This window comes from Hemitrygon akajei, chromosome 5 (genome assembly GCF_048418815.1).
Source record: "Hemitrygon akajei chromosome 5, sHemAka1.3, whole genome shotgun sequence".
Classification (NCBI taxonomy): Eukaryota; Metazoa; Chordata; class Chondrichthyes; order Myliobatiformes; family Dasyatidae; genus Hemitrygon; species Hemitrygon akajei.
In genome coordinates this window covers 129993204-130015219 of record NC_133128.1, presented here as the reverse complement: position 1 = coordinate 130015219, position 22016 = coordinate 129993204, and the positions used below count along the sequence as shown (strand labels likewise).

The window sequence follows — 22016 nt, the reverse complement described above, 5'->3', positions numbered from 1 at the left end:
AATAGAAAAGCTCCGTTTAAAAGGAGAAATGAACGTTTCGATCATGTATTGAAGGAGTGGATTTGTCAGCATTGCAGTGAACACATGCCGATTAGTGGTATGCTGATTATGAAACAAGCAAAAATCTATCACAATGAACTGAAAATTTAAGGTAACAGTGAAATGGAAGGCTGCTTGCAAAAATTTAAGAAAAGGCACAACATAAAGATTTTAAAGGTTTGTGGCGATAAAGTGTCTTCTGTTCATGAAGCAGCAGAGAATTTCATTGATGAGTTTGCTAAGATCATTGCTAATAAAAATCGAACGTGCTGACTGGCTGCAGCAGTACATATGTGTGATGAACAAGTCTAAGACAAAGACCGCCTACTGGGAGCACATAAATTCAGGGATGGAAATGATAACAATTCCAACTATGTCATTATATATTCCAAAATCCAAGAGAATCTGAAATTTGGCCCAAGCATTTTGGGTAACAGGTATTCAACCTGTACTTGGTAATACAATATAATGCCTTATCATATTGGTGTCTTTTGCTGTTTTTCAAGCAATTTTCAAGTGCTATAAATTTACCATTTTGCTATATTAGTATTATATTTATAACTTTGAAAGATCACACACACGGTACATGTACTGTCTCTCTTGCACAACACACATCCCCCCACTCTCTCTCTTTCTCGCCCCCCCCGCCTCTCTCTCACACACGCACATACAAAGTGTGCACAAAAATGGCCATAAAGTCTTCAGTTTGCAGTGGCTTATCTAGACAAGCTGATCTCTATTAAAGTTTAGCTAGGATAACTGGATATAAAGATGTTTTGGTCATGAATGCTTAGAAAATAGTTAGTGACCTGTATTTGATCCAGTCAATTAAGTGACATTCAGTTGCTTATTATTCCCTTTAATGTAGGGCAATCTGATGTCCAACTGAAGATAATAATAGCAACTTGTCAAGGACAAGTGTAGCTGCATGTTTTGTCCTAATCAATCAAGTGCTCTTTGATGAGGCGGTGGCCAGCAAGGGAGCAGAAACCATTTAACATGATGTTATTTTCATATCTAACCCTCACCCCACCCAGGTCATCCACAATCCATTATGATTTACAGAGTGGATAAACTTTACTTCCCGCCTTGCTCACCACACTGTTCTCTTCATTCCGATATGCAAGAACTGTAAGGTGAAGATGAATACGCAGGTAAGGCATGTTCTAGTTCCTAGCTCAGATATTGATGCAACTGTAACTTCAACATCAGCTTAAAGGGGAGATTTCTATGTGGTCTGACATGGGAGTTCTGTGAGTACCAGCTTCCTGTCAGACAGGGCCTGAGTCCTATTGCAACAGAATTAGATCTGCATTTTGATATGGTATGCTATGGAGAAGGGTAATATGTGTGCACAATGAAATACCCAGAGTATTCAGGTGGGAATTCAGCACAGACCTTTCGCGTGAAGCCTGGTGCTCATACTTTTCAGCATGGAAGTAGCTCTGAAGTGGGAGCTACAGCACCAGTTAAGGTTGCTGCTCTATGATGCTTCAAGTGCAACAGAAGCTGAAGGGAACCAACAGTTAAGAGGAGCAACGAAAACTCAGAATGCAATTCCACACGGTGTTCAAAGTTGTATTTCAGTAAAAGTTGGTCACACTCAATAAATGGCTGCTGAGGTACCACTGTGGGGAGGTGGTAGTGTCTGTCCTCAGGAAGACAACTTCCTTCTCCCAGCCCTACTGATCTACCATTTGCCAGACATGCAGCACTTCGAAGTTATTCTCTGAGGTTCTTTTCCTCTAAATCAGCCATCTCACTGCCACAGCCACTGTGGTAACACTTAATAGGAGCACCAAGGAAGGTAAAGGAACATGGAAAAGATAGGGGAAAAAACAGAATAACAGAACTTCCGTGCGCAATGTGTAGTAGTTTTCACACTGGATGCTGTAACAGTTATAAAGAGATGAAAAATGATTTGTGCAACTGTTGATGAGTGAGGAATAAGCGTCACTGGGAATTGCCTGTCGGGGCAGTAGAAGCAATGTTTTAGTGAACCAGAGGTCTACTCTTATCATATGTTGTGGGGCACCTGACATTTGTTTCTTGTAGTGAGAATCACAAACCAAACATTACACCAAAATAGACTTTGGCCTTTTGTTCTATTTGTGTTCTGTAGTAGGTTTTTCATTGCATTCATGAACTTGACAATAATCTTGACTTTTTTCCACTTTTGACCTTTGTCTATGTCATAAATAGATAGCCCTGGTTGGCCAGTACCATGTCATGTTGGATTAAATGCAGATGGCATGGAATGGAAGAATCATAACTGCAACCTTACAATCCTCAGGCTCCTGAACCAGTGTGGATAACATCACTTGTCACCACTCTGAACTGATTCCACAACCTAACGACTCAATTTCAAGGACTCTACAACTCAGAATTATTTTTTTCATTTTGTCCTCTTCTGCACATTGTTTGTCACTCCTGAGTTGTATATAATTTTTCATAAATTCTATTGTATTTCCTTATTTTCTTGCAAGAAAATGAATCTCAAGATAGTACATGGTGACATGTACATACTTTGATAATAAATTCATTCTGAAGCAGCATAATGAACATTCGTCTGCACTCTGTGCATGATGTGAGCTTACACACTAGTTAAATATTGCAGGGGTTTTATCCCACCCAGTTTTATTACTACAGCCTGTTGTCAATCAATGCACATCATACCAAATGCAAGCTGCCCAGTGACACCTTGCACCATGACGATGTCCTCATTCTAATGAAGCCATTCACTTTATCTACCTGTCACTCTCCAGCAAGAGAATTAGATAAATGACTTCCCATAAGCCACAGCTGACAGCAAACTGTGGGATGTCATAATTATCTCCATATGCAATAATTTAGGTATCTGGACACGGGGGACTCATGACATATAAAGGGTCATTATAGCCACTGTTATTATGGGTCTCAATCTGTGAGCCTGCAATAGTGGCCACGGTGGGTGCGTATTTCAGTGAGCATCTCCTTACCAAAGCGCAGCCCTCTAACACAAAGCTCTTTGCAATTGTTTGGGCAGATGTGGCCTCTGACTGGGGAGCCCTTTGACCTCCGCCACCAATTCCAACACTTGGTTCTGTTCTGTGTAACCTTTGCTCATTCAGATGAAAGAAAACCAATGCAACACTGACAAAATACTAGAGGAATTCAGCAGGTCAGGCAGCATCTACGGAAATGAATGAACAGTCAATGTTTCATGCTGAGACCCTTCTTCTGGACTGGAAAGGAAGGGGGAAGATGTCAGAATTAAAATGTAGGGCAAGGGAAGAAGGATAGCTAGAAAGTGATAGGTGAAGCCAGGTGGACTGGAAAGGTAAAAGGCAGGAGATGAAGGAATCTGATAGGAGAGGACAGTGGACCATAGGAAAGAAGAAATGAGGAGGGGACCCAGGGGGAAGTGATAGGCCAGAGTGCAGAATAGAAGAAGAGGGGAGGGGAAGGGAAATTATTTTTACTAGAGGAAAAAATCAATACTCATACCACCTCAGGTTGGAGGCTATCCAGGTGGAATATAAGATGTTGCACCTCCACCCTGAGGGTGACCTCAGCTTGGCACAAGAGGAGGCTATAGACCAATGTGTTGGAATGGGAATGGGAATTAGAATTAAACTGTTCAGGCACAGGGAAGTTCTGCTTTTGGCAGATGGAGCGGAGGTACTCAATGAAGCAGTCCCCTAACTGATGATGGGTCTCACCAGTTTAAAGGAGGCCACATCGGGAACACCAGATACAATAGTCAACCCCAGCAGATTTGTGGGTGCAGTGTTACCTCATCTGGAAAGTCTGTTTGGGGCCCTGACTGGAGGTGAGGGAGGATGGGCAGGTGTAGCACTTCTGCTCCTTTCAGGTAAGATTAATAGGGATGGACAAATGGACAAGAGCATCAAGGAGGAAGAAATCCCTGCAGAAAGCAGAGGAGCAGGGAGAGGTAAAGATATATTTAGTGGTAGGATCCCTGTGGAGATGGTGGACGTTGCGGTGAATGATGTGTTGAATGCGGAGGCTCATGGGGTGGTGGGTAAGAAAACCATTGATGATCTCAAATTATTTTAAACCGATAATTTGTGAGGTTTGGTCACAGTTGGTAAACAGGAAACACAACAGCCAACTAACTTGCACACAAGATCTCCTAAACTGCAATATTAACAACTCTATGACTAACTCAGAGATGTAGTTTGAGAAACAAATATTAGTTAGGGCACAAGGTAATTAACATTTGATCCCCTCCCTCTTTGGGACCTCCTGAAACAAGCAAAAGGTGTTCATTTTAACACCTCTTGTGAAAGACCACATAATCACAGCATCCAATGCAAAATCTACCACAAATAAACATTGCATACTGAAGTTCCAAAATACATTACATATGTTGAATAGAAATATCAGATCATCACCTCTGTGCTTTCCTCTGACCTTTCCCATGCAATATTACCACAGTGGTTATGGACTGAGTGCTGCATATCAGTTCAGATCTTACTACTCCAAGAACCTTCCAACACAGAACTGACAGATCTAACAGCTAGGCTGGAGCAGCCTTGTCTGAAAACAATTGCAGTACACAAAATCTTCAAGTCGGGCTTCAGCACCTATTCCCACCATACCTTTTAGAACTAAGTTACTTTGACAGGCCACAGGTAGACTATGTGTAAATGTCGCTAAAACCCGATGAAGTGAAACCAGGCAGCAATAAATCTGAAAGTACTGAATGCTGGTGAACCTATGTTCAGCTGCTCAAATTTAAAATAAGAGCATCAGTTTCAAATGGGCACGTTGAAGTAAAATCTCCATTGCTGTTGGGTAATGCACACTTCTGGTAGTCATTGGTTAATTTATGTCATTAATACCATTACCAATGTGGTATTCATAAATACTGCACCCTTTGGAAATGAAATAAAACTACTCCTATAAACTTCAAAAACTGTGTACTTTGGAACCAAATTTTGCCCTCTGAAGCATCTATAGTTGGGATGCTTAAGTGTAGATTCCCTTTTTTAAACACTTTTTCTGATCTTTTTGATAGGTTAGCAAGTACTCACGTACCTTCCTACATTGTGAAGGCTACTGTAGTCAGGTATTTGATCCATATGATCCAGAGAGATTAAATAGTGTTTCAGTTAAAAAAAACCAATAAGATATTGCTTTGATCATATTACAAGCACACACATTGTCTCTTGGGCCCACCAAAACAGTGCCTTCCATCAAGTTCTCATCTATACTACTCCTAATTCTAACTGTTTAGTTGAATTTCATTAGACTGACACGCTTTCAACAGGAAAAATCAACTTACAACGTCAAAGGTAAAACAGTAGCCATTTGGCGCAGAAAACAATCCGCGTGATTAGCAGCTCCTTACCGTTTTTGCACACCGGACAACATTGCTCGGGTTCGTAGACCGGGTTGACGCACTCAGGGACCGCACAATCAGCTACCACACAATGCACTTCACTGCTGGCTTCACATCGGCACCACTCACAGGGAGACGGCTGAAATAACCACAGAGATTTTACTGAGTCGTCCAGGCACCAAGCTTTCCCTGGCAAAGCTGTCTCCCGTCATTACTCAAAGAGGCATTTAGCGTTAGCGCGACTTACAGTCCCACCCCAGCTTAAACAGCGAGATCGGAATCAGGTTTACAGCGGAAACACAATGATAGCAAATAATTTAGCGAAGTGCGCGGGATTGGTCAGAAAGGGTGGTGTTGATGTGGCTGCAGTGGCTGCAATTGAAATTAATCTGTTTCTTTATTATTCTGCCCAAAGAAGCTGATTCATTGCGTGTCTAGTTTGTGTAATGTTGTGGTTGAGCTTTAAGGGAATCGATAAATCTGCCAGGTTTCCTCTTTGTGATACAGCGAAATTCAGAAATGAGAATACATTTGCAACACTGATGTTGAAAACAGTAGACTTCATAATTTATACAATTATTAATCGGCCTGTGCTTCATACAGTTGCCATTAAAGTGAATATATTTATGTTTTTCTTGTCCCAGAAATAATTATAGACTGGTTGTAAGATTCTTAAAACAACACTAGAGCATATATATTTGTAATGAATTAGTGCCTCCAAAATACAATCTTACTTAAAAATATATATACGTGTCCAGCCAGTTCTGATCTTTTGCTCCCAACTTTAAGACGAAGCCACGTTTAGTTTGTCCCGGAAGATGAACGATGTGTGCAGCTGCAAAGACAAGATTCCTACCTTAAATTCTTCCAGCACTTTGTAGGTTTTCGCCCGATATTCACAAAAGTTTTTCACTTCTTTGCATTCAGGGCAACAACCGTTGTGCTCCACCTTACTGCACTTCGGGTGAATCTTAGGGCATTCCGGCTGTTCACACACTGGCCCGTCCTCCGTGCACATGCACGGGCAGTTCGAATGGCCCGGGAAGAAGCGCTCGCCCAACTTGTACACAAACCCACTGTCGTCCACGCAGCCTTTGCCCCGGTAATCGTCGAAGTCCAGGTTGTCATTGCTGCCGACCACCTGAGTACTATCACCTCCCGAATCATCGTCCTGACCGAAGGCAGCCGGGGTAACCAGAATCGGAGCGACCAGGAGGAGGACGCATGCTGCAGGAAGCCCGGGAGCCATAGTCCACAAATGCTTTCGCTTGGCCATCAGCTCCTGCTCTGGACTCGGCTCCAGCCGCCCATAAACTCCGGACTAGAAAACACACGGCAAAACAACAACTTTAATAAGAAATCAAAGACTTAAACTGCGCTGTTTTGTTTTATCAACCCAGAATGTCCCAGAGGATCTAGCAACCCATGCGCTCTTTTTGGAAGCAAGATTACTGGTTTAATTTGGGAAAGAGTGGGTGCAATTTATACATTTCAAGTTCTCAAAACAGTGATGTAATAAATGAACAAACCACATTTCGGAAGTTGGTGGTAAATATTGGTCAAGCTAGCGGTAAAACCTTCCTGCTCAATTTTCTTGCCAATGCTATGGGATCATTTATACTTTACAGCCAGCACAAATAGTAACTCACTTTGAGGTCTCAGCTTGGGGACAAAAATGGCAGCGCTGACCCTGCTGCCGTCCCTGAGCAGTGCACGGGGCTAACTGGGATTATGTGCTCGAGTCTCTAGGGAGGGCTTGAGTGCACAACCTTCCGTCCCGAGTGCTCCCCACAGAGCAAAGGGACTGACATCACCCACCTGTCGTCCGAAGCAACTGCACAAACTTCAGTCGGCGACTGGGGCAGATCAAACTCGCTCGGCAAATTTTATCATACAATAAAAACATTTTTTTTGGGTGAAGAGTGGATTAAAAAGAGGGCGGAAATCTCTCTTGTTCTAAGGTCGAGCCTCGTTCTTGTCGAGAATGTAATGATATTTAATCTTCGCAGTTTCGATGCCGAACCCCTGCTGAACATAACAGTATTAACTGTGCAGGGCCCGATTCATAGCAAATCTACAACTACTTATTACAGCCAGGAATTTTCAAGGGGTGGGAGGGGGGAAGATAAGGGCAGCGAGCGACTGACTACGAATTAGTTTTATGCAGTGCTGGCTGTTCGTCGAAAGTGACCTTCAGTATTCAAACCTTCCTAAGAAACGGAAAGGAAAATAAAATTCAGAGTAAAATTGACACCAGTTGCAAGTATACCGCATTCCCGTCCTACAAGTTCGACTGGCACCAAGATCGACCCGGTAAGGAAAATAATATTTCACGGTACAGTTAAGCAGTGCATTACAGTGACAGTGTTTAGAAAAATAAATCGAGGGTACCTCGCCCGAATCAACTTCAAACGCTATGCTCTCTGCAGATGATTTGTGGCCAACTCACGCTTGTTTACGCAGAGCGCATCTTCAATGAAGGCAAGAGAGTCGCCGAGCAGCAACCCCCCGAAGACACGGTAATTTAAATCACTTAAGCATTCCCTCGACTTCGTTCTTCCCTGCTGGAATATCAGCCAGTAATTATATATTTTTTTTAAAGTTGCCGTTTTAAAGATTGGACAGGAACCCCCTCGCGATGCAGGGCCAGTCCGGAGCTGACGCCTTCCGAAGTACGCCTGCTGTAAGTGTGTACAAGGCGGCGCGGAGTCCCACCGGAGACGCTAACACCACCTGCATGTTCACACCACGCTCCCAATTCCCTCTGGCTGGAATAACTCGAACTGATCAGGCCTAGTGACCATCACCTTTCAAAACAAAACAGACAAGGTGGGAAATGCGCTTTTCAGGACCACGGAGAAGGTTCGGAGCCGAGCGCCTTAATCCGACAGTGGGTGAGCTGCGCTCAGCATTCTTCTGCTAACCACGCTGCCGGGGTATTTTAAGTGATGACCACTGTATAAACAGGCGACTTATCCAACAGGCAACCAACCAAAGGTGGCGGAGTTATGGCCCCGAACCGAACGCTCGGGAAAGTGTAATGAAGCTTCACCCCAGGTCTCGGAAATGGTTGAAATTCTTTTCTCACTGCAGAACATCTTCCACCCGCTCCATTCTCCTCTTCCGCTGTAGCATTTTTACCCTCTATGCCTGGCTCACAGGTTAGGCTCCGGCAGCACTGCCGATGCTGTCGGTAGATTTGATTTGTTTCACCGACAGGAGGTCACATTTTATGCATGGCTAAGGCTCATTTAAAAGGTGCATGGACCAAGTGAGTTCCAGGCACATCGTATCCCCAAGCGGTCGTTAGGCGTCATTGTCAGACAAGCAACCGGATACCTCGATTGTAAAAAGGGGGCCTTCTGTGCACTATGTTTCATAGCTCGTGCAGGATGCTTTCGTATCAGGGCTATTGTCAATTAAATAAATACATCAAACCCCTTTGCCAACCGTTTATTGATCTGAATCACACCAGTCTATGAAATTAATGCCAGATATTACAAAAGACATTCGGCCCTTCGAACCCGTGCGAAACAAGTGATCCAATTATTCCCACCAAAATATCCCGCCTCCCCTCCTCCCCCCCGTGGCCCTGAAAATTTATTTTCTGCAATTACTTATCCAATTTCCTTCGGGATATTGATTCGAACTCAGTCTCTGCAACTCTATTGGCTTAGCAGTTATAACTGTAAGCATGAAATTGCTTTAAACACTTTCCCGTAATTTACATTGACTGTACAGGGTACCTGCACGTTGAGCGGTAGCGGGAAGGATGGAAAAGATAACACGATCCCCTTTCCTACTTAAGGTAATTTCCAGAACATTAATAAATGTATATAATAATTTCCTTGAAGCAAACACTTTAGGAGAGTAGTTTATTAATTAACAAAAGATGAAAAAGATTGATTAATGAATCCCCAGTACAAAGTTGGTAAGAGATATTATTTGATTTATACATTACATTCGATTCATTACAGCGGGAGCTAAAGGTAATTAAACTCCGACAGAAAGTTGCTGCCACGGTTGCTTTATGTCCAGAGACGGACAGTCCCGTCTGAACCCCCAGACATCACATATTCAGCCTTGTGGTCGAACAGTGCGCACTGCACGGCATCTTCATGTCCCACGAGACTATGTAACTGGGCCGTGGGCAGATCCAGTATTTTCACAGTTCCATCGTTGCTGGCCATGATCACCAGTTGACCTAAGGAGAAAAGAAAAATAAACAACGATAAATATAAAAAGTGTCATCCTTAGAGGCTATCACGAGAACACAGCGATTTGTAATAGGCCCACCTCGTTTAATACCAATGCAGTTTTACAAACAGCAGTAGGCACCCCCACCACCCAACTCATGTGGTTTCTTGCAAATATCTCATTCAATCATTTACGATCTTGTCTATTCATTAAAAGGCCATATGGTACCAAGAGTACCCTGTTGCCCAATTGGGACCGTGATCATATCAGGAGTGATAAACTGGACACGATTGAACTGCAAAAGCCGTACTTCAAAACAGAAACTACCTTTTGCCTTTTTCACATCAATGGGGGAAGAGCCTTTTTGTGGCTATAACCTTGTCTGTATTATGCCTGTCTAGAAAGATGTCAAGGCCTGAGGAAGCCTGAGAATTACCACAATGGTACCGGTTACGCGGGGCATCAGCTACACTGGGAAGATCATAGAAGATGGACGTGCTTTCCTTAGAGCGGACAATGTTATGGTCAAAATTAATATGTTAAAAAAGCATTAAGGTTCCAATTAGGAGTTAAAACTGAAACGCTGGGGTTTCTAGATTGATTTTCTCAACTGAGTACCCTTGATACCGTGTGACCTTTTAATGGCTAGAGATTGTTGCAAAGGATTTAACGAGATTTTTGCAGGAATTTGCACATCACTGAGGGAGAGCAGATGAAGGCCTTGCAGATTTTTTAAAAAGTCATTGGCTATTTAAGGAGCTTGACATAAATTATGTTTTCCCTGGCAGCGACGTGTAGAAACGGATCACAGTCCCAAACTCAAGGTTCGACCGTTCAACATTGAGAAGAAATGTTTTCGCCCAAAGATTCGAGATGTATTTTCGGATATTATGAGAATCAGTGGGAACGGGCTCAATGCCGGAAAGTGGCGCTAGGGTAAACTATCAGCTACGATCTTATTGAATGGTGGAGCAGACACGATTCTGATTGTGAGTGTGCAGTAACTAAGGAAGAAATCTCGCAGTAGCAGACGGATCGGTGACCAAACTGGAAGGTAAGAGGTCAAAGGTTGCTAAAGAGGAGGAGAAATTGCTTTACTCAGGATTTATTATGATCTCGAATACACTGGCTGAAAGTATGAAGGAGGCAGATTTGGCAGTGACCTCTGAAAAGGGGGTTGGATGAATAATTGGGGGAAATAATTAAGGACGATGGCAATGAGTGGGGAGGCCTGATGTTAGCAAACACTTTCAAACAAAAGGCAATAAAAATCTGGAATTCTCCAGTTTAATTGTTCAGTTGAAAAATTCAAAAGTGAAATTAAAGAATTCTGTTGTGGAAATGCAATAAAGGATTCAGGATTAGGACATTTAGGAAACGGGTCAGTCATGATTTATATGGATGGCGGAAGAAAAGAGTGCAGGTTAGTCGTTTGGCCTCCTCCTGTTCCTGTTTTGGGGATGGAACTAAATTTTAAACCAAGGACTGAACTAAAAGTCAGCGGAGCCCATAATTTTATTTAAACTAAGTAATAAGAATGTTAATATTGTGGCCCTTTCTCCTCGGGAGAGACAGGTAGAGTGTCTGAACCTTGGTAATTCCTCTAGAAAACTTTGGTACAGAACCATCATAAACGCGACTTGCAGCAGCCATTGGTTTATACCAGGAACGCGCCACGTGTATTTACAGCAACACGGGCAGGTGGTAAGAAACAGGAACAGCCACGGTCGAGTACAGGATTCGAACTGCAGTTCAGGAGTTAGCTTCCCCATACTGACCTGAAGCCAGCACCTCTCACTTATTTTGCTATTTTGTTGGGTTCATTAAAGGCGCGCTTTTAATTGCACAGAACCAACGATGGAGGTGACGTGTCGTTACCGTGCAAGAAACAAATGTTACAGAACCCATAAACCTGCCAACACCATGCTATTTCCCATAGCCACGACCACAGCCAATAATCCCAGGCACTGCATCTCACATTACCGGTTAAATGCTTTAAATTGCTTGCTTCCTTTCGTGGGGCGTGAGTTTCGCAAAGGAATAAAGCTCACTTGATTATAAACACGATTATTGTGAGTTACATTATAAAAGGGGCAATTTCGAAACATGTTGTCGGCAGATGCGCACGTCTACTTACTGAAAGGCATGGTTCGAGCAGTGACATGACTGGTGAGTTTAGGTAAAACTGAACGTACTGCAACAACAGCAATGACTTAATACAGTAAGAATCTGGAGGACGTCTTTTAAGATATCAAACACTTCAGCAGGCACTTGAGACAGTAAGGAAAAGCGCAAGCTTACAGTGACCTTCTCATGGTGAACGTCATCAGGGAATTGTGCTCAATACTGAGATATTTGAACGTACACAACAAATAATGTAAAGGAGGGTCGGGGCGATTATAAGGACAATGTATCATACTTGTCTTTTTTAGAACTCAACCAGTTTCGCCCCCTGAGATCGCTTTCAGCCTGCTGGACATTTGGAAAGAAACATGCACGTTCATACTTTAGGTCGGTAAAGGTTCATGCAGTGATTGCGAAGAATATTCTAGTGTCTTTGAAAGTCGTGTATTTCGCCCCCGCAGTTAAGTGTGATGAATTCACACTCTTTACCAGTCTTTAATAGCCAGCTCGCTTCCTCAGTCAGAACAAAGCCTGACGTAGCAGTGGGCGCTGAATGAACGGAGCGGAATGGCAGGTACGAGTATTTATTACAGATGTCGGCCACGACAGGTTTTGCTGGAGTTTCTGTGCGTTCCCTGTCCTTGATGCTTCGATCCAGTGAACGAACACTGTTCCAACATCCTATCGGCACCACTCCAATGTCCAGCGATAACACATACACAGCAAGATTTGAATGCGTGCCAACTAATAACATTTGGTAAAACGAATAGATTCAGAGCGCTCTGCTGCAAGGCGATGAATCTACCCACACACTTCCTCAGCGTGGATCGATAATATAGTTTCATTATAAACAACCGAAGCAGGGGAAGGTCAACTGGATATTGCGGAAGAGGAATTGATCGTAATCGAAAAGCGATTTCTATCAGAATTACAAAGCTGCTTTCAAGTAAAGATCGAAATATTATACTTGATCTTTAATGCTACAGCATAGATTTAAAAAGATTTTCCTTTTTTTCCACTTATTATCCTCTCCTCAAATAAAATTGTTATCAAACCGTTGCTTTAAAACAGAGTTCAGTGTCAAAATACATCGTCATTAAAAACCAACTTGTCTTTATTTTGGCAATGAAAACATATGAAAAGTTGAGGAGACGGAATTCAAGGAATTACCCTTCCCCACCTACCACCGCCCTCGTCCTTAAGGTCGAGGCCACCTTCGGCGCAAAGCAAGTCCAGTACAGTCTTAAAAGCTACTTTTTCCAGTGTCAGTTGGTAGGTTCAATTCCATTGCAGTCCCGACAGGAAGGTTACCTGCAGTACTGAGGGTGTGCTGCACAGCTGCAGGGCGCCATTTTGGGGAAAGTGATTAAATCTGGTTCAGCTTCTCATATCAGGTGAGGATGGAAGAATCCTGGTCTTGTTCCAAAGAAGAATAAAGCAGATCTTTTGGTTTTAATTCCCAGTCAACAACATTACCAAAACAAAACCCTGGTTATTTATCTTACTGATTCTGGAAACTCCTTGTCACCAAATTGGGCTGTTAGTCCATTACAAAGCCATAAGAAGGCTTCAATGTTTATGTTTTGTTGTGAAATATTTGGTGTAGATGACTGAAAGGCCTCCTATAAATTCAAACCCTTTCTTCCTTAAGTACAGTTGCTGACCTAATTCAGAAATTTGCAGTTTGCTGTGGTTAACTGTAGAACCAACATTATTGTCTCTGTTGTAATGATCCAGAACATTAAATTCAATTTATTACTGTGGAACAGGGTTTTTCAGCCCTTCCTTCAAAGACAATTAATTTTATAAGGTGATAAACTAGATTACATGGGGTAGTGACAAACATGGTCTGCATGTTAAAGCATAAATTATTGACAGCTCAGGTTCTAAAGATATTAAATTGATCAGCCTTTTATCTGTCACCTACTATGATAGTGTCAATGCTCATAGTTATAGTGTGCAGGGGAAAGGCACCACACTCAACCTCTTTTTAAAATCACTGATAATCCAAAATATTTACTTGTTATTCAAGTAACAACAGTACTGTCATGTACGAAGTACGTGATGGGAAATGCTACATTCTGTGGGGATTTCCATTGTTTGGCAAAGCATTAGATTTTTTCTCATGATAAAAAGGACTATTTTTAGAAAAAAGTCAGATGAACTCTTAATTTGAGGCATGTATGGTATTAGACACATCACCAGAATTAAGCACACTGACTTTCCTTATTTGTAGCAAGCAACTATCCCATCAGGACTATTAAACTTTTTCAAACTATGCAATGTTGCTGCAAGTAAGTTTTTAATTGCACCTGTGCATACATGTATTTGTGCATTTGACAATGAACTCATATATGACTTTGACAACATTTAGAACCTAACTGACAGCAGAAGCATAAATAAGCCCAGTCAAGGAACCCCAATTCTGGGGGATTTCACACTGATAGGCCTCCACCACAATGTGCCACAGTGGAGCAAAGAGTGAACATGTGGGCAGGGTTGGTTTGTGCAGGCCACGATCACAGTTCATTGGTAGTTTTGGTGACCTACATGCGGAGGTTTAGGGGAGTCAGGTCATCCTGCTGCTCCGGAGGAGTCTCTGGGGTGTTCTCCTGGCTGTGGGTTGTGAAGGAACAAAATGGCCCTACCTTTCTGTGTGATTACATCCACTGAGCGCTGCCTCATTCAAATGTCAGTTGCCATTGTAAGATGGCCAAGGAAGAACAGTAGCTTGAGGTCAAAACAAGCCACAATTCAACCTTCTCACTGCCAGGTATAAAACATTTTGAAAGATGTGTTAATCTGTTACCATCCCCAGATATGAAAATGCTTGCTGACTGCTGCAAATTACTCCTATTAATACATAGTCAATATAACTTTCCTGCAATTCTTGTCTGGCTTGTCCACAAATCAGCCAAAATTCTGTGAAGCTCATCAGAAATTTAGGTACAGTCTTACTAATAATGCCATTCCATCTATAAGTAAGGAATACATCAACCATACATTATTAATTAATTAAACAGCCTTTTAGCAATTATGAGACAATGCTTTTATCCTTTACAGATAGAATATTATTTTCAGCTCAGACAGTTCCTTTGGACACTAGAGTCTTGAATGTCATTTAGTCATAAGGGACATACTGGCTAAAGTAGATTGTGAAATTTGATTAAAATGTTTGCTAGTGGATAAAGTGAAGTAAATATTTGAAAATACAATATATCTGAAAGTCCCAATGAATCCCATTTCAAGTGGCAAACTACAAAAACAAAGGGAATTATTTGACTATAAGTATTTTATAACATTGGCAAGAATAGTAGAAACTGAAGAATTGGAAGACTTTTAAGAGGAACATCCAAGGAACAGAATTTGATAAAGGCAGAATATGAAAGAAAATTGACAATAAGAAATAAATCTGTAAAAAGTTATGACTGTGTGAAGCTGCAAAGTGTTAGCAAAAAATAATGCGTGTCCTTAAAGGCAGAGGAAATGAAAACAAACGGTTGACAGATTAAACTCAATTTGGAATGTGTCTTTACTGAAAATAAAAAAAGAATAAATATAACAGAATATGGCAGAAACCATGGGTCTAATGAAGAGATGAATTAAAATTACTGAAGAGGAAGTACTGGAGAAATTAAGCAGGTTAAAAAAATGATAGCTCACATCCCTGAATTGTAGTAGAAGTGGCTGCAATGAAAGAGGATGCACTTATAATGATCTTCTAAAGTTCACTACATTCTAGAGCTCTCTGGGAAGACTAGTTGAAGTAAATGCAATATTTGATAATCAAGAAATTAAGTGGGAAAATAGGAAACCATAGTTCATAGTCCAATTACTTATATATTAGTTGTTAACAAAATGCTTAAACTCATATGAATGATGTAACAGTAGATCATAATATAACGTCACTTGAGGAAAGGAAAATTAAATTTAATGGATTTGGTATTCTTTGAGATTGTAACCAGCAGGACAGAGAAAGTGAAGCTAGTGGGTGTAATTAATCTGAATTTTCAAACAGCAGTTTATAAGTTCCAACCCCAGAAAAAAAATGTTTTAACATAAAAGAAATGCTGGGGATGGGAGTGCACCATATTAATGTGGATAGAGAACTGCTTAAAGGATAGAAAGCCAAGATTAGAAAACTACAGAATGTCAAACTGTTACTGTTTTCTAAATTCATTTTAGGGCATCAATGACAAGGCCAGCATTTTTGTCCATCTCTAATTATCCATGGAAGTATTGATGAACTGCTTTCTTGAACCACAACAGTACTCTGATTAAAGTATCCCAGAGTGACGTTGGGAAGGAGTTCCAGGATTTAGGTGCATTCTGTGTAGTGGAATACTGACTGTTGGTATACTTATTGACTTACATCCCTTGTTCCTCTTGGTGGTGGACATTATCCATTTAGGAGTTGCTGTCAGAGCAAATGAGATAAACAACTACAATGCATTTTGTGGATGTCACACACAGCAGTCACGGTATTTTTTTGGTGAAGGGAATAATGCTCAGGGTAGTTCTGAGCATTCTGTCAAGTTTGTCCAGAATGGCAGTGAGCTTTTTTTGAGCACTGTTAACACTGCACACGTTTTGTCAAGCCAGGCATCTGACTTGAGTTTTGTGGATAAAAGAAAGGTATTGTAGTGGCAGGAAGAAAATTAATTACAGTACCAGAGGATGTGCGACCTGCTTTTGTAGTTATGTGACTGGTTTAGTTGAGTGTCAGGTCTACAGTGCCACCAGGACATTGACAACAGGAGACTTCACAATGGGAATGCCATTAATGTCAAGGGTTTATGGCTTGACTTGTTGGAATTGATCAATGCCTGGCACTTTTGTCATGTAAAAGTTACTTCCCATCTATCAGCCCATGCCAGAATGCTGTCTAGGTGATTCTTTACACAGGCATGACAATTATTTGCACAGTAATAGTGAATGGAAATGAATCTGGTTCAGTCATCAGCAAGCATCTCCCTTCTACTCTTAAAATCTACTCTTAAAATCAGCCACTGACGAAGCAGCTGATAATCTTTGGATCTTGGTCACAGCCCTAGGAACACCTTCACTCATATACAGGGAGTGGGATAAATAAAATCCAACAACCGCAACTGTATTCCTTTGTGAGAGGTATGAATGGAGCATTTGCTTTTTGATGCCTATTGCCTACATTTTTACCAAAGCACCTTGACTGTACACTCAGTCAAGTGCTGCCATGAAATCAAGAGTTACTCATGGGTACCATGGGAATCAGTCCTGCTGACCCAATATTTCACAGCTTATACTGATTAAGCAATAATCCATACGTGTGATGACAATAGACTTAGCTTGGTTTGAAACTGAGTTGTGAGGAGAACAAATGAATCTGTAATGAGATATAAAGAAGATGAGTGAGTAGGCAATAAAATGGTAGATGCAGTATTATATGGAAACATATGAAGTTGTGTACTTTGAAAGAATAGATAAAGATAACGATTATGGGTACAATCTATGTTCAGATGTTTTCCAATATTGTGTCCACAGACCTCTTAGAGCACACTTAACCTGTTGTGCGTGCAGAAGGCTGATCTTGATCAGGTGTGTCAAGTGTTATGGGTTGTCCATATCTGTCACTGGTTTTAATGTTTGTAGTCTTACAGATGTAAGATGAAATTCCCTGGAAAATCTCTCTGCTGTGCAGCACATTTTGTTATGAATCAGTGAGAGGACTTAGACAGAGAAAAAGCATGATATGGCAAATACATGTGGACTGGAAAGGTAATATAGAGTAGGGGAATCTGTAGATATCTAAGGGAATATTCAGCTGGGAAATCACAACAGTGGAGTAAACTCTGTCTACTACTCCCTCAAGGTGCAGGCACACTTGATGGCATCCAGTCACTGCACTCAACAAGAATTCAAACTGCTTAAGAGAGAGTATGAGAGAGAAGGAGTGTATCAGGACAGAGGGTGAGGTGGACAGCCAGTGATAGGAGTGGCATGTAGTGCTGGGGCTTTCTCCTGAAACCATTTTGAGACATTTTAATGTGTCACCGAGCACAAGAAATGATGAGTTTTATTCTTTTGCAGACTGCAATGATCAAAGTTCACTACTGGAACTTTCATGCCATGATTGTTCATTATTGTTACATTTCAATACCTGGTTTTTTGATTCAGAACTGAGTGTTTTACTTGTTGTAAGTAGTCCCTAAGTGTTTGGAAATTTGCCTATACAAAGTAGGCTCAAAGAGATTGTTGGGTGTGATAGTTCACTATGTCTTGGAGTTGAGTGCTAAGGCTACACCAGTAACTCAGAGGTAATATTGAAGCCTTGCTCCAGGATTACTCCAGAACTCAAAACATGGACTGGAGCTTGCATTGTTACAAAGCATTTAATAGATTTTTAACAGTTTTTAAATGTCTCAAGTTCAGTTCTTTAGAAATGAACATTGATTTAAGTAATCAAAACACTAAAAATAACTGGAAATAATAGACTAACGTAAGTTAATTGAGGAAATGTATCCTTCTAATCTGCAGGCCAGAATCCCCACTGATGGGTTGGGTCCTCTCTAACAGCATCTCAAACACTTAATTGTTGAAAAGGTGCATTGTTGAAAGAGGAAACATGAATGGCCTTCAAATATTGTATTGGGATGTATTGGTTTGATTGTCAATGGAAGTCAGAACATATGTACTGATAGTAATGTACTTCTTGTATTTAATTTTATGAAAAAAGTTTATTTTTTCAATAAAAAAGAAATGCCATGTATGAGAGAATTGACATATGAAGGCATATATTGACTGGAGTTTAATAGAATGACAGATAATCTTATTGGAATATACAAAATTTAGACAGGGTGACAGTGTAGGCTTCAGGAGGCAGTTTCCTCAAGCTCAAGTACATAGAGTCCTCATAAAGAGTCTCCGACTGTTTATTCCCCTCCATAGATGCTGCCTGACTTGCTGAGTGATATATGTTGCTCAATGTAGGAGTAAGATGTGGAGAAAATTTTGATTATTGGAAATTATTCTGTTTCTCTATTCATATGGTTGTGGCTATTTGCTCATTGGGCACTCAGTGCTGTGATCAGAACAATATTGGATGTAAAGGGAATAATGTAATGTGGAAATCAAGCATTGCCTATCCAGAATTCACCATGATATTCATTGGAGGAACAGGCTCAATGTTGCATATGGTCTTGCGTTACTTTCAAAATGCAATTACACACACTATATATGGCAAAATACTCAAACTGCAAATACTCTGAACTTAGGTTCACAAAATGGTCTAGAAATGAAAACATTGTATTGTATCTCTTGTATATATTTTATAATGTTTTAGATTTAATTAATAGTAAATATAAAGCATTATGAAAGCCGTTCTGATGTCAGGGAAACATCAAACTTACTTCTTTTACATACTAAGAGAATTGATGTGTATTTTCGTCTAGTTTTATCTTTTACTTGTAATTCAATCATACAATTAAGGTCTGACTTTCCAGTAGATTTGAACTTATTTCAAATGCATTATAATGATTACTATGGTTCCCTAGACATTTGTTGATACACAAGATGATTATATCTCCAGTACAGCTGGGACAATATAAACATATATTTTACCATCTCAGGATAACCATTATTAAAATTAGTATCGTCTTTTGCTATTGCATTTCTCCAGAACCATTTTGATTAAAATGGAACAGGCTGAGGCTCTTTTTCACTGGGAAAAGACTTAAGGGTGACCCGACAATTAAAAATGTGCCATTTTTGTAGTACTTTTCATAGTTGTAGTCAGAATAATTCATGTAAATAAAGTACCTTTTGAAATGAAGTCTCTCACGTAACATAGCAAACCACAGCAAGCTCCCTTGAACAGTATTTAAAATCAGTTAATTTATTATTAATGATACAAATTGAGTAATAATCATTGGATTGGACACAAGGGGGAAATCACCATTTTTAAAAATGCTTGTAATTACTTGCATCCGTATGAGTTTGTAGATGAACATTAAGAATCGCAAGCACACTTCTAAGCCTTAATAACGTAGTTTGTTGAGGTATGCAGAGAAGAGCATAAAATTCATTGCAACATAGATAGGAACCATTTGGCCATTAAACTTTGTAGTGGTTCTTTGTAAAGCAATCTGAACAGTCTCAGTTTCTGCTCTTCCCCCAGTCTTACTTATTTGTATTCTTTGAAAACTTACCCAATTCTCATTAAATAATCACAACATACTCTGTATCCTCTATATGACTCTCAGTGTTTAAACACCTGCAATAGTACCTGCTCATCTCCCCATATGTGTAGCCTCTAGGTACAGTTTCCCTCTCTTTATCATATCTCACCTGATATAAATTTTCTGTACCTCAATCAAATCTCATTTCAAACTTTTCCATTTCAAGGAAAAATCTCTAGATACACAAGTTTATCTTCATAAGTGAAATTCTGGAAGCATTCAGTAAATATTTTTGCACCTTCTTGAGCTTCCACATTCTTCAAAGTGAGAAGCAATGTACAAGACTTCTATGATTCTGTAAAGCTGTACTTGATTGAGATTTTTGATGAGATAACTAAGAAGAGTGAAGAAGGATGAGTGATAGATGTTAAATTGGACCAGTAAGGATTTTTATAAGATTTTGCATGGTTTGTGGGTTGGTCCAAAAGGGATGGGATCCAAGGCAAGTTCATTAATCAGATGGAAAAGTTGCTTGGTAATGGGAGGTAGAGGGTAGTGGTGAAAGGCAGAAGAATGTTTTTCTGATTGTTAGTCCGTGACCAGTGGCGTGCCACAGATATTGGCTCTGGGATCTTTGTTTGTGATCTATTAATGAACATCCGAGGAATGATTAGTAATTTTATGGATGACATGAAAATTGGAGCTGTTGACAATGAGGCCATTGCAGGACATAGATCAGTTAGAAGTTGGGTGGACTGTTGGCAAACAGAATTTAATGCTGAAAAATGCAAAGCGTTGTATTTTAGGAAGTCAATTAGGGGTAGGACATGTAGATAAAATAGTAGGGCACGAAAGAATATTGATGAAGAGAGAGCTCCTGAAAATGGCAATACCAGTGGATATCATAGTGGAAAAGCATGGCATAATTACCCTCATAGGCTGGGGCATAGAATATAAGAGTTAGAATGCTATGTTGCCACATTACAAAACTGGTTTGGCTGCACTTGAAGAGCTGTGGGCTGTTCTGGTTGCTGCACTATGGAAAGGATGTGGTGCAGGAAACAAACTGCTGGAGCACATCAAACAGCATTTGTGGAGGAAAATTGTTGATGTTCCAGTTCACAACCCTGCATCAGGACTGAAAGTGGAAAGGGCAGATGGCCAGTATAATAAGGAGGAAAGTAAGAGTGAAATGGGTTAGTTGGTGATAGGCAGATCAAGGAAAGGCAAAAGATGTGGGCAGATTGGGGAAAGGGAGTGGTAGGGCCCAGAGACAGAGGCGAATGGGTGATAATGGAGGAAGACAAAGAGAAACAAAAATCTTGATGGCAACAGGTCAGGGAGGGAGAGTGAAGGTGGAAGTAGAAACTGGTGGGTGCTAAATAGAGACACAAAGGCTTCAGGTGCTGGAATTAGATAAGTAAGGCAGGTGATAATGGGAACATTTAAGATAGAGATGAAGGGGGTAGATGGAACAAGATCATGGAGGGAATCTGGTGGATGAAGTTTGTGGATGGTAGGTGAATGGAACTAGGAAGGAGAGGGGAGAAAATTGAGAGTAGTTGGAGGAAGGTGTAGGCAAAGAAACATCAAAAGGCTCCATTAGATGGAGTGGACATGGAGAGGATGTTTCCAAGAGTGGGAGGGTCTAAGAATGGGAACAGCCTCAGAATACAAGGCATCCCATTAAAACAGTGATGAGCAGGAAATTTTTTGCCAAAGGGCAGTGAATCTGTGTAAGTCATTGCTACAGACGCTGTGGATCCCAAGTCATTGAATATATTTCAGACAAGAAAATGGTATTTAAAGAAAAAAAAATCAGCCATAATCAAATGGCAGAGCAGACTTGGGGGTCAAATGGTCTCATTCTGCTCCTATGTGTTATGGTCTCAAAACTGAGTGGGGGGGGGGGGAAATCAGAGATTGAACAAAGAGAGAAAGGGAAAGAAGCACAGGACTTCAGATATTTTGCATACTTGCTCCAGGTTCTACTACCAACAGTCTTAGATAGATAGATAGATAGATAGATAGATAGATACTTTATTCATCCCCATGGGGAAATTCAACTTTTTTTTCCAATGTCCCATACACTTGTTGTAGCAGAACTAATTACATACAATACTTAACTCAGTAAAAAAAATATGATATGCATCTAA

The 22016-nt window shown here is 40.7% G+C and overlaps 2 protein-coding genes and 1 long non-coding RNA gene across 5 annotated transcripts in view; 1 reads left to right on the top strand and 2 right to left on the bottom strand.

Annotated features, from left to right (window-relative positions):
• The window catches only part of vwc2l (von Willebrand factor C domain containing 2 like), a 44181-nt gene extending 36269 nt beyond the window's left edge, over positions 1 to 7912 (bottom strand). The window contains exons 1-3 of one of the 2 annotated variants that reach the window (XM_073046469.1): positions 7778 to 7912; positions 6243 to 6707; positions 5396 to 5525 (exon numbers count right to left, since the gene is read on the bottom strand). In XM_073046469.1, coding sequence (XP_072902570.1) covers positions 5396 to 5525; positions 6243 to 6662 — 550 coding nt within the window. In that variant the 5' untranslated portion in view covers positions 6663 to 6707; positions 7778 to 7912. Of the gene's footprint in view, positions 1 to 5395; positions 5526 to 6242; positions 6708 to 7777 lie in introns of those variants that run through there. The other variant, XM_073046470.1, reaches the window with a different exon arrangement.
• LOC140728169 (uncharacterized) overlaps positions 7820 to 22016 on the top strand; it is a 131678-nt gene continuing 117481 nt past the window's right edge. The window contains exons 1-3 of the long non-coding RNA XR_012099007.1: positions 7820 to 7905; positions 7989 to 8280; positions 10372 to 10637. This is a non-coding gene — a long non-coding RNA (uncharacterized lncRNA). The remainder of the gene's footprint in view (positions 7906 to 7988; positions 8281 to 10371; positions 10638 to 22016) is intronic.
• Positions 9248 to 22016, bottom strand: part of spag16 (sperm associated antigen 16) — a 773550-nt gene continuing 760781 nt past the window's right edge. For both annotated transcript variants that reach the window (XM_073046458.1, XM_073046459.1), the window contains one exon: positions 9248 to 9590. In XM_073046458.1, coding sequence (XP_072902559.1) covers positions 9415 to 9590 — 176 coding nt within the window. In that variant the 3' untranslated portion in view covers positions 9248 to 9414. The remainder of the gene's footprint in view (positions 9591 to 22016) is intronic.